A 15,726-nucleotide genomic window follows, 5' to 3' on the forward strand; every position below is an offset into this window, starting at 1 on the left:
ATGAACGTACATATACATAGTCTGATAATAAGTATACTATAAATATTCTTAGTTATACTTTATAATTTCAACGTTACATGCATGTTAACACCTGTCTTCGATAACAACAAATAGTTACGCATGACTGGACCGCATCGATAGATAGATGGCTTGACCGGTAACAGGGGCACAATAAATATGGCATTAAAATAACCATTCCAAAACAAATCATAGATGATAGAGAGAATACTTACCCCAGTCTGCTGTCTAGGCTTCCCACATGCATAAATTCCTGGTGGAAAAAGGGTATAAAACTACCCGACAAGTGGACAATACCAATTCCACGTTCGTTCTCACCTGAACGCTCTGTCTTTCACACTCTTGCTTACTCACATACACACCACGTGACATAACGACACACATAAGACTATAAATAAAACGTAAACATATATGCGTGCGTGACAGTAACATCATAGGTTTTCATATTAGTCATGGTAGTTTTAATCATAATCTACGTGAATAATTATTCAAACTGTGCTTACATGTTTATGCAACTGAATTTACTTATAAGTTCTGTTTGAACAGTTAAATTTGATACGGGCATCTACAAACTTCATTTCGAATATTATAAAAAGAAAGACGCATACACAGGCTATTATATTATCCCACACAACAGAGTTTCAGTCGAATTGAAGTAAAATATTAAGATTGAAGATTCTTTATACCAAGTGTATGTCTCAACTTATTACTGGTAATATATATGATACCTTCTTCAAATTGTGATCAGCACTAGTATTCTATATATAAAGGGGCCGCGGTGGCCGAGTGGTTAAGGTGTCCCGACACTTTAACACTAGCCCTCCACCTCCAAAACCTGGCACGTCCTTAAATGACCCTGGCTGTTAATAGGACGTTAAATAAAAACAAACCAAATTCCATATACCATTATCCGGAAATCACCCCCTAAATTTCTGTGAGAATTATGCTAAACACAACAAATCGGGAAGCATAACAATTGCTTGATAAGGATGTGTCATCTCCTTAAAGACACCAAAAATGCAGTTTTGTTTACCTGAACATTCGCAACAGGTTCGAAAATTCCCACAGTAAACATAGTGCACACGGTACCACAGACCTACGAAAGCTGATACCGGCCGGTCATTTCTAAGCACTGTTATACTTAAAACTATATCGACGATTTAGGTCAATGGTACACATTACTATACTTTGTAGTTAAATGTTAGCCACATTTCACTTTAGCTGTTAAAAATCACAGTGTTTTCTAGGTACAGATTTGACTACTTTTGCTGTCAATTGTGGTGTGTAAAGAGCGGTAGGACAGCCAAAGCACGCATTTATTTTCAGACCTGTTAAAACATAAAGCACAGTTAAATGTGTACGTCACAAAAATGTAACACCTTACACTTTTAACTACCACAGTTTAATTATATATCATAGCCACAACCGACAATTACCATTTAATCTAATTTTGTAGTTTAATATATACCACAAAAGTGTAACTTTGGGGACACTTTTAACAGCAACAGTAGTTAAATGTGTACCACGAAAAAATGTATCGCGGTACACTTTGACAATTAAAGAAGATGGATCTGAATCATGCCCAAACTGGCCGATACTCTTTTATCCACTTTCGTAGTTACATGTGGACACAAAATGTTTCTCAGTACGCTTTGTTTGAAATGTGTACGATAGGCCAGCCACAATTAGCATGAAAATGTATCAATTGCCCGGCGAATATCATTAAAGATGTTATTATGCATTTTCCCCTCTCATTATGCTAACATTGTAACGCTCAAAAGGAAAATGGGATACACTTTTAACGATAACAGTAGTCGAATGATCACCATGCAAAAGTGGTACGCGGTAAACTTAAACAATAAAAGTATTCGAATGTGAACCATGGTTGATATTTAACTACAAAGAAATTAGATGTGCACAGAAGCCCGACGTGGCCGGTATGCGTATACTGTGTTTAAAATTGACCGGTCCGTATCGGCCTTCATACAGAACAGAGAAGTGAGCCATGGATCGTGCCGCAACGACCCCACAGATAAGATAACGTTTTAGGAACTTTCTTCTCCGGTACCTGAGAAGGTAGGCACGAATTATTTTCTGTGACACTTCCTTTATACTAAATGCAACAGCCTATCTGAGGGTTAAATTGTATATGGACATTGTTATAAGAAAGCAAGACGAGCATTTGTGAGTGGTAGGCCGGTTAATATTACGTTCCCAAGGTTTGCCGTCATCCTGCAGGTGACGTTCCTTATGACCAGTTGTCCCCTCAAAACATACAACTGGCCGTTTTGGAATTGTTCAATTTGTACAAACAGGGGCCGGTAAGGGCAACGACAGGTCAGGACTTCAATATTGTAGGAAAGATACTTTTCAGGGGTAGAAATTAAGATGAAAAACATGGTGTTCCATATGAAATAACTTTATACAGTGACCTGGTAATTTTTATGAGTGAATATTTGGTGTCTCGTCTTTGTTCAATGATTAATTCAGAGGAACAGACTATACTTTTACAAAAAACTATTACAGTGCAACTTCCGAAAACCGAACACCTCTGAATACCGAACGAATTGGCAATGTACGGAATGGTTCCTTCTTTATCATAGTATTAAAAAACTTCCAAATACCGAACCCTCTGAATTCCGAACACCGGACCAATTTTGTGTCCGGTCCCTGTTAAAATATACGAAAAATTACTTCTGAAAACCGGCCTTACCTGAGCGATCATGCCACAGGGTCCGGTCGGTCAACCGTGAAACAACACCTGTGACGGGTATTGTGTTAAGCCTACTAATTATGTGTCGTGACCAGCGTATACATATAGGTGATTTGTAAGGTATCCAATACATACCCCGAGGGGTATTATGATGATAGTGTATATGGTATAATCAACACGATAATTATGAAACAATACCACACTTCATTGAAGCATGGCGGATTGTTCAAGTAGAGCTATAGAAAGCCGGAGTTTCGCATTTAATATAAATGAGGCCCAAAGTGGGTGTTTTTACAGGGTCAGAAATATACACACTGAAAGGAAGCCAGTGTCCTATTTGTTTTTATACCGATGTCGGGATACGACCGGTATCGACTGATCGATTGTAATTAATATTGAAACAACACATCTTCACACACTACATTCATTCTTGGATTAACTACATTGTGTAGAATATAAGTGTGTACAGTATCGTAAGACGTAAAATATTTTATTTCAAAGAACTTGACTTTTCTTTCCAATGCGTTTCATAATGAAAGCAAATGCACAAGTTTGTTGTATGTGTTTATTTGAGATTGAAAATACATATGTTTTACGTGTTTGTTCTTTATTATAATGTGTCAAATACATGTACCCCTCATCGGGCCCCACCACATGGCGAAGCTTCAGTCGTACGTAACAGAATGTAGGTCGATCGTGAAATGCAGTTACATGTACAAATACTGTATATAACTATGGTTATAGTCATTTTCATTTATTAATAATCTGCAATATATGCATTGATTTACTTCCATGATATTCATATTCTTCAAAAAAAAAAAAAAAATGTCAACGTACGTACAGTGAGCTTAGTGCCGGTTTTACCATCTAGTAACAAAACATCGTCGGGTCAATTATATCCGGAATTCGACCGGGTCATTTCGATCAACTTCTCAAAACCGAACCCTCTGTAAACCGAACAAATATCCATGTCCCGTGCATGTTCGGTTTATAGAGGTTCCACTGTATGATGCTTTCTTGAAATGTATTTCATTTCAATTTCATTCATTGATTATATTTTAATATCAAAATATCAAAATTTAATGATGATGAAATTAATAGCCAATTCAAGAAATTGAATATAATTCATTGGATTTCAAACTTCAATTTGCCAACCGAGTACCTCTTAAACAATTGAAAAAGATACAGAGGGTATCTAACAGTGTCTTCAGTAATATCAATTATTTTTTACTAGTGTGGATATAACTTTAACATTTTCACGAATGCGTGGCACGTGAATTGATAATACTTAAATATCCTCCATACGAGTGAAATATAATCAGTATTTCTGAAGGCACTGTAAGATATTATGTTTATTACATTTTTTAAACGAAAAACCTTTCCTGTGTGTACAGGACTTATTGCGACGTCTACACAATCCTACGCGACAAAATATAGTTCAAACTACAAACAAATCCACAAAACTATAAAAACAAGTTCAAAATATATTTCAATAAATTGATTCATCAAAATATGTATTCACGTTTATATTCTTAAAAATATTTGATAAAAGTCCCGTCAAAACAACCTAGATTACTACGCGTTGAGCGCTCAATCCAAAATGGCGTGTCTAGTAGACCTAGTGAGGAAAAGTCCTGACATGTACACGGCTTACTTTCTGGTCCTGATGATAGAATACCATCACTCATGTAACAGTAAGTTCATTCTATTCGCTATCATCATTATTTTCTTCTGTCTGATTTTGAACTTGATTAGTCAAATCAGCAAGAGGTGGAAAAAACACTTTTATAGACAGGATAATTTTGATATTTCACTGGTAAAATTGTGATCAATTGTATGTTGTATTGTTGACCTTTGCACAGTCACCTTTAGTGGTCAACGAGAACTTAATAATTCGGCACTTCTGAGGAATCAATTGTCAATTCCGATGAGGTAGAGGAGGAATAATTTCTTCTTAAAAAAAATCCTCTCCTTTTGCGAAGCTTTTTTTAAACTTTTATTTTTGTTTATCTTTTATTATTATTATTTTTCCTTTTTGTGATTTCGTAATATGACGCTTGTTTGAAATACATAAATTTTAGATGAAAAAAAATTAAATAAATTAACCTGTTTTAAATATTTTCTGCATAAATTCTTAAGCTTGCTGTCTGGTTTATAAGATTTTTTTTCTGAAGTCCTGTGTAGGATGATAATTGTCGTATGAAATGTGTGTTGTACCAGCAATACGGTGTGGTCATATGACAGTTTCCAAGAAATAGGAAAATGACCTAAATTGTTTCCGCAACGGAGATTTCGATATCAATAAAGAGGTTACAGGATTTAAAGCAGTCGATTGTGAAACTACATACTCCTTTTGGCTTGGTGTGACCTGTTTGAGGGTAAATTATATACTCCTTTATGGCTTGGGGGTGGCCTGTTTGAGGTTAAGCTACACACTCCCTTTTGGTTGATGTGACCGGTGTGAGGTTAAGCTACACAGCCCCTTTTGGTTGGTGTGACCGGTGTGAGGTTAAGCTACACACTTCGTTTTGGTTGGTGTGACGGGTGTGAGGTTAAGCTACACACTCCCTTTTGGTTGGTGTGACCGGTGTGAGGTTAAGCTACACACTCCCTTTTGTTTGATGTGACCGGTGTGAGGTTAAGCTACACACTCCCTTTTGGTTGGTGTGACGGGTGTGAGGTTAAGCTACACACTTCCTTTTGGTTGGTGTGACCGGTGTGAGGGTAAGCTACACACTTCCTTTTGGTTGGTGTGACGGGTGTGAGGGTAAGCTACACACTCCCTTTTGGTTGGTGTGACCGTGTGAGGTTTAAGCTACACACTCCTTTTGGTTGGTGTGACGGGTGTGAGGGTAAGCTACACACTCCCTTTTGGTTGGTGTGACGGGTGTGATGATAAGCTACACACTTCCTTTTGGTTGGTGTGACCGGTGTGAGGATAAGCTACACACTCCCTTTTGGTTGGTGTGACCGGTGTGAGGTTAAGCTACACACTCCCTTTTGGTTGGTGTGACGGGTGTGAGGGTAAGCTACACACTCCCTTTTGGTTGGTGTGACGGGTGTGAGGGTAAGCTACACACTCCCTTTTGGTTGGTGTGACGGGTGTGAGGGTAAGCTACACACTCCCTTTTGGTTGGTGTGACGGGTGTGAGGGTAAGCTACACACTCCCTTTTGGTTGGTGTGACGGGTGTGAGGGTAAGCTACACACTCCCTTTTGGTTGGTGTGACGGGTGTGATGATAAGCTACACACTCCCTTTTGGTTGGTGTGACCGGTGTGAGGTTAAGCTACACACTCCTTTTGGTTGGTGTGACCGGTGTGAGGTTAAGCTACGCACTCCCTTTTGGTTGGTGTGACCGGTGTGAGGGTAAGCTACACACTTCCTTTTGGTTGGTGTGACCGGTGTGAGGTTAAGCTACACACTCCCTTTTGGTTGGTGTGACGGGTGTGAGGGTAAGCTACACACTCCCTTTTGGTTGGTGTGACCGGTGTGAGGTTAAGCTACACACTCCCTTTTGGTTGGTATGACGGGTGTGAGGTTAAGCTACACACTCCCTTTTGGTTGGTGTGACCGGTGTGAGGTTAAGCTACACACTCCCTTTTGGTTGGTGTGACGGGTGTGAGGGTAAGCTACACACTCCCTTTTGGTTGGTGTGACCGGTGTGAGGTTAAGCTACACACTCCCTTTTGGTTGGTGTGACGGGTGTGAGGGTAAGCTACACACTCCCTTTTGGTTGGTGTGACCGGTGTGAGGTTAAGCTACACACTCCCTTTTGGTTGGTGTGACGGGTGTGAGGTTAAGCTACACACTTCCTTTTGGTTGGTGTGACCGGTGTGAGGTTAAGCTACACACTCCCTTTTGGTTGGTGTGACCGGTGTGAGGTTAAGCTACACACTCCCTTTTAGTTGGTGTGACCGGTGTGAGGTTAAGCTACACACTCCCTTTTGCTTGATGTGACGGGTGTGAGGTTAAGCTACACACTCCCTTTTGGTTGGTGTGACCGGTGTGAGGTCAAGCTACACACTCTCTTTTGGTTGGTGTGACGGGTGTGAGGGTAAGCTACACACTTCCTTTTGGTTGGTGTGACCGGTGTGAGGTTAAGCTACACACTCCCTTTTGGTTGGTGTGACGGGTGTGAGGGTAAGCTACACACTTCGTTTTGGTTGGTGTGACCGGTGTGAGGTTAAGCTACACACTCCCTTTTGGTTGGTGTGACGGGTGTGAGGGTAAGCTACACACTTCCTTTTGGTTGGTGTGACCGGTGTGAAGTTAAGCTACACACTCCCTTTTGGTTGGTGTGACGGGTGTGAGGGTAAGCTACACACTCCCTTTTGGTTGGTGTGACGGGTGTGAGGGTAAGCTACACACTCCCTTTTGGTTGGTGTGACGGGTGTGAGGGTAAGCTACACACTCCCTTTTGGTTGGTGTGACGGGTGTGAGGGTAAGCTACACACTCCCTTTTGGTTGGTGTGACGGGTGTGAGGGTAAGCTACACACTCCCTTTTGTTTGGTGTGACCGGTGAGAGGATAAGCTACACACTCCGTTTTGGTTGGTGTGACCGGTGTGAGGTTAAGCTACACACTCCGTTTTGGTTGGTGTGACCGGTGTGAGGTTAAGCTACACACTCCCTTTTGGTTGGTGTGACCGGTGAGAGGATAAGCTACACACTCCGTTTTGGTTGGTGTGACCGGTGTGAGGTTAAGCTACACACTCCCTTTTGATTGGTGTAACGGGTGTGAGGTTAAGCTACACACTCCCTTTTGGTTGGTGTGACGGGTGTGAGGGTAAGCTACACACTCCCTTTTGGTTGGTGTGACCGGTGTGAGGTTAAGCTACACACTCCCTTTTGGTTGGTGTGACCGGTGTGAGGTTAAGCTACACACTCCCTTTTGGTTGGTGTGACCGGTGTGAGGTTAAGCTACACACTCCCTTTTGGTTGGTGTGACCGGTGTGAGGTTAAGCTACACACTCCCTTTTGGTTGGTGTGACCGGTGTGAGGTTAAGCTACACACTCCCTTTTGGTTGGTGTGACCGGTGTGAGGTTAAGCTACGCACTCCCTTTTGGTTGGTGTGACCGGTGTGAGGTTAAGCTACACACTCCCTTTTGGTTGGTGTGACGGATGTGATGATAAGCTACACACTCCCTTTTGGTTGGTGTGACGGGTGTGATGATAAGCTACACACTCCCTTTTGGTTGGTGTGACCGGTGTGAGGATAAGCTACACACTCCCTTTTGATTGGTGTAACGGGTGTGAGGTTAAGCTACACACTCCCTTTTGGTTGGTGTGACGGGTGTGAGGGTAAGCTACACACTCCCTTTTGGTTGGTGTGACCGGTGTGAGGTTAAGCTACACACTCCCTTTTGGTTGGTGTGACCGGTGTGAGGTTAAGCTACACACTCCCTTTTGGTTGGTGTGACCGGTGTGAGGTTAAGCTACACACTCCCTTTTGGTTGGTGTGACCGGTGTGAGGTTAAGCTACACACTCCCTTTTGGTTGGTGTGACCGGTGTGAGGTTAAGCTACACACTCCCTTTTGGTTGGTGTGACCGGTGTGAGGTTAAGCTACACACTCCCTTTTGGTTGGTGTGACCGGTGTGAGGTTAAGCTACACACTCCCTTTTGGTTGGTGTGACCGGTGTGAGGTTAAGCTACACACTCCCTTTTGGTTGGTGTGACCGGTGTGAGGTTAAGCTACACACTCCCTTTTGGTTGGTGTGACCGGTGTGAGGTTAAGCTACACACTCCCTTTTGGTTGGTGTGACGGATGTGATGATAAGCTACACACTCCCTTTTGGTTGGTGTGACGGGTGTGATGATAAGCTACACACTCCCTTTTGGTTGGTGTGACCGGTGTGAGGATAAGCTACACACTCCCTTTTGATTGGTGTAACGGGTGTGAGGTTAAGCTACACACTCCCTTTTGGTTGGTGTGACGGGTGTGAGGGTAAGCTACACACTCCCTTTTGGTTGGTGTGACCGGTGTGAGGTTAAGCTACACACTCCTTTTTGGTTGGTGTGACGGGTGTGAGGGTAAGCTACAAACTCCCTTTTGGTTGGTGTGACCGGTGTGAGGTTAAGCTACACACTCCCTTTTGGTTGGTGTGACCGGTGTGAGGTTAAGCTACACACTCCCTTTTGGTTGGTGTGACCGGTGTGAGGTTAAGCTACACACTCCCTTTTGGTTGGTGTGACCGGTGTGAGGTTAAGCTACACACTCCCTTTTGGTTGGTTTGACCGGTGTGAGGTTAAGCTACACACTCCCTTTTGGTTGGTGTGACCTCTTTGAGTATAACCTTCACGCTCCTTGTGTTATCTATTTATTCAGCTCTGTTAACTAATTTCATTATGTGCTATTTGTCGTATATCTAGTTCAGTATGAAGACTATATGGCTGGCGTGCCTGTTGGTTGTCGCTGTGAACTGTAGACCGGAATCATTAGAGAAACGATACGATGGGTAGGTACTAATTATAACAAGGGAAATTGATTAGAAAGCTTTAAAATTAAATATCTCTGTATTTCAAACAACGAGACAATGTACTGTTTCACTGACGACAATGATACAATCTCCACCAATCATCAATAAGAATAATTGTTATTTTATACCTATATATTTCAAAACGTTTCATCTCGTTCTCTTAATTGCAGTCTATATTGAGAGTTGACCTTGCTGGTTAATTTTAGTTTCATATCCAATAATGCTGAATCAACTCATTCTTTCATATTATTTCGATCATTGTTGCATTTTCAACGCATACTGATAAATTAATACTTGTGATGATTTTATTATGTCGTTCTCTAAAGAAACTTTTTTTTCTTTCTTTAGTATATGACAGTATTGCAATAAACTGTGTTTGTATTTTGGAATAAATCTATGTTTTCATCTCCAGCCATCAAGTGTTGAAGGTATTCCCCAATCTTCTGGAAAACTTCAAGAACATTGAAGCATTAGGAGCAAAGTACAATGTAAGATACCAGAATTAGATCACTAGATAATTTTCTTAAATGAAATGGTCGTTGTCTAACGTGACCCCTGGTCTAATCCGTCAAATATTTTAAATAAATCAGATAAGACACAATTTTTAATTAGAGGAGCGTCATCCATATCAGTTGAACATGATAACACAATATTTACCTACAGAAAATTTCTATCAAAGAAATTAGATGACCGTGTATTTTATCAAACTTATCCTAAACATGATTTGCGATACTGGGATAACAGTTGTAAATGTTTATATATTATTTTGAAAGCAATTGCTGCTCAGAAAAGTAAACATATTTAGATTAGGGTTTTGCTGCACTGGTTTATATCAAAGTAATGGAATAAGGGGACGTGCATTTTTTGGGGGCTCAATTTCAGGGACACTGCAGTCATATGAACCGTCTATCTTAGGTTACATACATACATTGGTATATGTTTTATATAAATAGATATATATATTGAGCCCATTGTCACATTCTTCAACACCTCATTTCACAAAACAAAAAGTAGATACTGACTTGTCATTATGTTTGTATCTGATACACTGTATATCATTATATACAATTACAGCCTTTAGGTAAGGTCGATACATGTCGTTTTTGTATGGAGTTTTTTGCAATTTCTGACTAGTTGAAATCAGGTCACATGATTACCTACAAAAACAATTTTTAATGTTACTCACTGAAAAATAGTTTTCAAAAATAGTCCACTGCTTGTTTTTTTTTAGACATTTGTACCATCTTGCTCTCAGGCGTGCTCATATATTATTTCCTTATTAAGGCAAATATCAGCTACGATATTAATGTACTAAATTAGTGCAGATGGACCGGTAACTACACGTATGAGTTATGATATCAATATATAAATGACGTCATTAATATATTAGTTTATTGAACCTGTTGGTGATCAATTCGAAATGGTTTCCCTGATTCAAGCGGGTATAATATAATATTGATTTTGCATTTTGTATCGTCTAGTCCATCTAGCTTCCCAAAAATATGAAAAATAAAAAAAAAACAATAATAGCCTATTAATTTCGGTAGATGCATGGTTTATATCGACTAGGCAAAAACTATGTCCGGTGATGAACATCTTTCCTTAAGTTGATAGGACCATGTATCGACCTCATCAAAATGCTTTATTTTGTTTAAGGTACAAGAAATGTTATTGCCCCAGAACATTTAACAATTTGGACTGCTGCCAGGGTTGAGGCCCTGGATTCAGTATCCTGACAAATATGTCCTCATGCAAGAGGGCTCTCATTCATCACCTTACATTCATTTACACATTTCATTCCTTTATTTTCATTCAATGTATTACACACATTCATACACACATATATGCACACCGTCGTTACATAATACATTACACAATACATACATGTACCCACTGCCAGGGTTAATGCCCTGGATTCATTACTTCCTATATAATTTCACTCACCATATATACATATTTAATTATTACGTCACTCACTTGATTTGTGTATTAACTTAATTCTTAGTCAGCCTATCCAAATGAGCGAAATATATTTATTTATATATATATATATTGACAATGATTATTATAATTGTATTAATTTTACCTCCTGGTCTTTATTTCTTCAGTTGGATTTCTGGAACCATCCCAAACACCAGAATGGGACGTACGACATTCAGGTTTCCCCTGAACACGTTACAGATGTCATCAATGAATTGAAATCGTTAGGGGCAGACGCCAGTGTTTGGATCCATGATATTCAATCGTAGGTTGATTGGGGATCTAATCAAAGCAGTATCAAGGTGTTATATCTAAGTTTGTGTATGACTGCCATACGTTAGTATGTGGCATAATCATGACTCTACAAAACCTTAGATAGACTACAGTCCTTTGAAATACCAACTATACAATGCAGAAGATAGGCTAGTATCCCTTGGAATACAATCTTGACTCTTAGGAAAGACGTGAAAGAATGTCTTTCTTAGAAGATATGTAATTGTATGAGTATAGGTGTGCGTTTCTGGTTCGTGAGTATGCAGGTATAAGGATTGACGGAATAGTGTTAGGACAACTATGTATTATGTTATGTCATAGAATAGCTTTTCTTATTACAATATACAACGATCATCCCTATACAAGAGAATATGTATGAGAATCTGCTGTATGCACCCCAGAGAGAAATGCTAAACCGATTATCTCATTGTCTTCTTGTGCTTTGTGTCATCTGGTTAAATTTTCTTCATTATTATTTTTTCACGAAAACTTTTTTTTTTATTTGGAGAAGATATAATGGACAATTGACATTATTAAATCTCTTGGTCGATCTCATATGTTTTCTTGTTCAGCCTAATAGATGAATCACGACCGTCGGATCATCAAAAACGAGCCTCCGGAACGCTCAGCATGAATCATTACCATTCATATGCGGAGGTACTGTTTTAGTACATTAAGTTCATATATATACATATGTATATGTATACTATTACATATTCCTGCAAATGTTTAAATTATGCTAGTATGAACAGTTTGTAATTTGATAAATTGCATATCTCTGTGTATGAAACCGCATATGTGGTATCTTTGAAACGATAGAGAATCGTTGAGTATATATCAAATAATTCAGTCCTACACATTAATACCAGACAGCTGGGTTTCATTAAACTGATGTTATGTATATGAATAATGACATTTAGATTTGAATAACAAAGGAATACAAATATTACCCAACTGAACCTTCATTTCAGATCAATACTTTCCTGAATTCTATTGTATCTTCGAACAGCCATACCCATCTCGACAACCTAGGGACATCTCTACAGGGCAGATCTATAAATCTCATCAGGGTATGTAGTCCACTTCCAAGTTACAAATTAGGAACTCTAAGACAGATCTATAAATATCACCAGGGTATGACTTCCACTTCCAAGTTACAAATTTGGAACTCCAAGGCAGATCGATCTATCTACCTCATCAGGGTATATAACCGTTCCCATTATTATATAGTTGCATATGTTCTGTAATTCCTTAATTATAAATGTGTATACGTTTTGATTATGCAAACAGTATGGTACAGTACGGACCCTAGGAACCTTCACTTATACTCCCATCCATTGCGTTCACTTGTCTGTCCAAGGGATCAGACACCATGCTCTATCACTCTAAATCCCTATCAGGGACACTGCAAACTGCGTACATGCGATCCCTGATTACCATTGTCAACTAAAACCCGCGATGACAACTAACGTGTTGCCATCTTTCGCAATTTATGCCCTACGCTAGTCTAACGATAGGCGCATACATCTGGTAGTATACTACCCTAACCTTAGACTACTATAGCAGCACGGTTACACGAACTGGATGTATAATTATAATTTTAATAGCATTGTCACACGACAACACAGTAGGGTAACACGCGTTGATATTTTTCGGCATAGCCGTATAATATTCTTTTGGCCCCGGATATGACGCGACAGGTGGCGTTACTGGTCAAGATCAAGTAATGGATTGGTCAATGTAGCGGTAAATGCAAAATGCAGATATGTAGTTAAAAACGAAACAAAGTTAAGAATGCAAGCTGAATAAGTGGATGTATCTTTTCAAATGACACATTAATAAAATTATATTCCTGATTCAAATGCAGTCTTGTTATCATCAAACATGATTCAAACTGATCTAATTTTATTATCCGTGCTGAAAAGCATTAGTTCGTTGATTTATTTCGCCAGGAGTTTTACATTATAACCACCAGCATTAACACTATGCCGTTTATCTTTTTAAAAGATATTTCCTGTTTTTCATTTAGTAGTGATATATTTGTATCGTGGTGTTTTATGTATACGGTAATTTTTATTCATAAGGCATGTATACGGCAAAAATCAACATTGACAAAAGATCGATAGATCGCACAAGGCATCGCGTTGGCAAATTTTTTATGAATTTTTCTCATATATCTGCATGTTGTCTGTAAATGTTAAGATGGGTCAAACATAACAGCATCCATGTGATCAAATACTTCTATACACAGCTACATATATAAACATAACGTTAATTGTATTCTATTTTTGTTATCTTCTCCTTCCTAGCTGTTTATTTCTATTTATTACCTACCTTCCCATTAATTCATGCAATTCACAAAGTAATATTTTCGTTAATTGTGTCAATGATCACATATCGTTGATTTAAACCGATATTCCAAAATCAGGACATGATCATTACCATTTAATTGTACCAACTTATATTTTTTTCCAGTTTTCTACCGGTTCAACTTCCCGTGGGACTCACAAGAAGAGCATATTTATGGACGGTGGAATTCATGCTCGTGAGTGGATAGCCCCGGCCGTGGTGCTCTATATGATTGATCAGGTGAGTGGATAGTCCCGGTCGTGTTGATGTATTTGAATAAAGATAGTTCGGAAAGAAAAGAAAAAGAAAAGAGGACGCTTAAAAAGCTCAGATTAATGGTTAAGGTTAAGGTGTACAAGTATTTAACTTGTGTGTGATTTGTTTTGTTAAAGCTTGCTAATAATCCCAACAACGACCCAGACATCGCCAATCTGTTGGACAAGTTCGACTGGTACCTCGTTCCCCTCGTCAATCCAGATGGGTATGAATATTCAAGGAACAGTGTAAGTGATTACGAGTCTATGTCTTTAGTTAAAGTCTCTTGTTACCAGGTAAGATTTCTCGTCACGGGTTAAACTCTACCGTCATCAGTTTACATGTAAATCTCTCGTCAGCGGTTCTCTCCCGTCAGTAGTTAAATTATCCCGTCGCCAGTAAAATTCTCCCGTCGCCCCTTAAACTCTCCCGTCACCAATGAAACTCTCCCGTCAACATATTAACTCATGATATCATATAAGTCTCAAGTCAACAATTACATGGTAGGTAAAATATATAAAGATAGGTTTTACTCAGCCCGTTACTAAAGAGTTAAAGCTTCCATGTCCTCGAAAATCGTGATGGTTTGAAGATAAAGCGTAATAATATACCGCTCAGCGTTGTCGCAAATGAACCTTAAATTGTTTATTTTTTAAATACTTTAAATTTAGTGAGCAGTATTACAGACAAGATAGAGTAAAGAGTGGGATGCATTTTAAGCGTATTAGGCTCACATTGGAGTATGTTTTTCATGGCATGCGAAAATATTTTATCTGGCGGCCGCCACATAATTATCTGGAGACCGCAATTTTGTTTTTACACTTTAATATGATATCTGCTACGGTAATTACAGTTATTGTCGTTTTCAAATCCAATATTATGATTTAGAAATGATTTGTTAAATCTAAATTTGATTTTCATATTTTCCGGAAATCTGAACCGGGTAACGGATCTATCTTCTGTGATTATTACTAAATGAAGAAAAACTAAGCCAAAATTAAGGTGCTGTGTTGTCATGTTGCTACATGTAATTCCCTATAAGCTATGGAATTACTACGGAAACACTACGAAAGCATGACTAAAATGCTACGGTTATGTTGTGGATAACGCTTTGAAAACGATAAGATGTTATAAATAAATAACAAAGTTTTACAAAAACCTAAACTAAAGTCTGCAATTACTTTATCATATGATTTCTACTGATTTGTCATATCAATAAAAACATGAATAAAATGTTCATTTCATGAATAAAACGAGAGTTCATGTTAAGAATAAAGAATAAAAGTCACATTTTATGTTCCAGTAACTGTCCATTTTTATATTTGAAAAAAATGTTTATTACATTTTTGCCAGTGAAATATAGAGAATTGTCTAACTAATAAAACTTATATTTTCACTACAATGAAAATGTAAGATTTTTGTTATATTTTCACTAGTGAAAAATATAAGCTAAAAAAAATATAATGTTTTGCCAGAACTACTTTAAAATAAATAAACACGAACTAAAGTTTATGTCGTTTATTATTTTTAATACATTTTTAATTGTAGAACTATATTTTTTAGTGTATTTTAATGAAATAAATAAAAATCAATTGTTTATAGCGGTTTTTAATGTAATAAAAAGAAAATTCAATGGTTTGCTGTTTAATATCAAATATA

General features: G+C 38.5%; 1 protein-coding gene across 1 annotated transcript; it reads left to right on the forward strand.

The window, feature by feature from the left end:
• Positions 1-2,070: 2,070 nt before the first annotated feature.
• On the forward strand, positions 2,071-14,312 carry LOC117319131 (carboxypeptidase B-like; the record flags this gene model as incomplete). The annotated part of the gene is given in 8 exon segments (XM_033873979.1): positions 2,071-2,094; positions 9,104-9,189; positions 9,623-9,698; positions 11,319-11,455; positions 12,036-12,120; positions 12,435-12,533; positions 13,939-14,052; positions 14,205-14,312. Coding segments are annotated over 7 exon segments (699 nt in total), but the record flags the coding sequence as incomplete, so codon positions are not given.
• Positions 14,313-15,726: the final 1,414 nt, after the last annotated feature.

The sequence above is a fragment of the Pecten maximus genome, unplaced genomic scaffold (genome assembly GCF_902652985.1).
Source record: "Pecten maximus unplaced genomic scaffold, xPecMax1.1, whole genome shotgun sequence".
Taxonomy (NCBI): domain Eukaryota; kingdom Metazoa; phylum Mollusca; class Bivalvia; order Pectinida; family Pectinidae; genus Pecten; species Pecten maximus.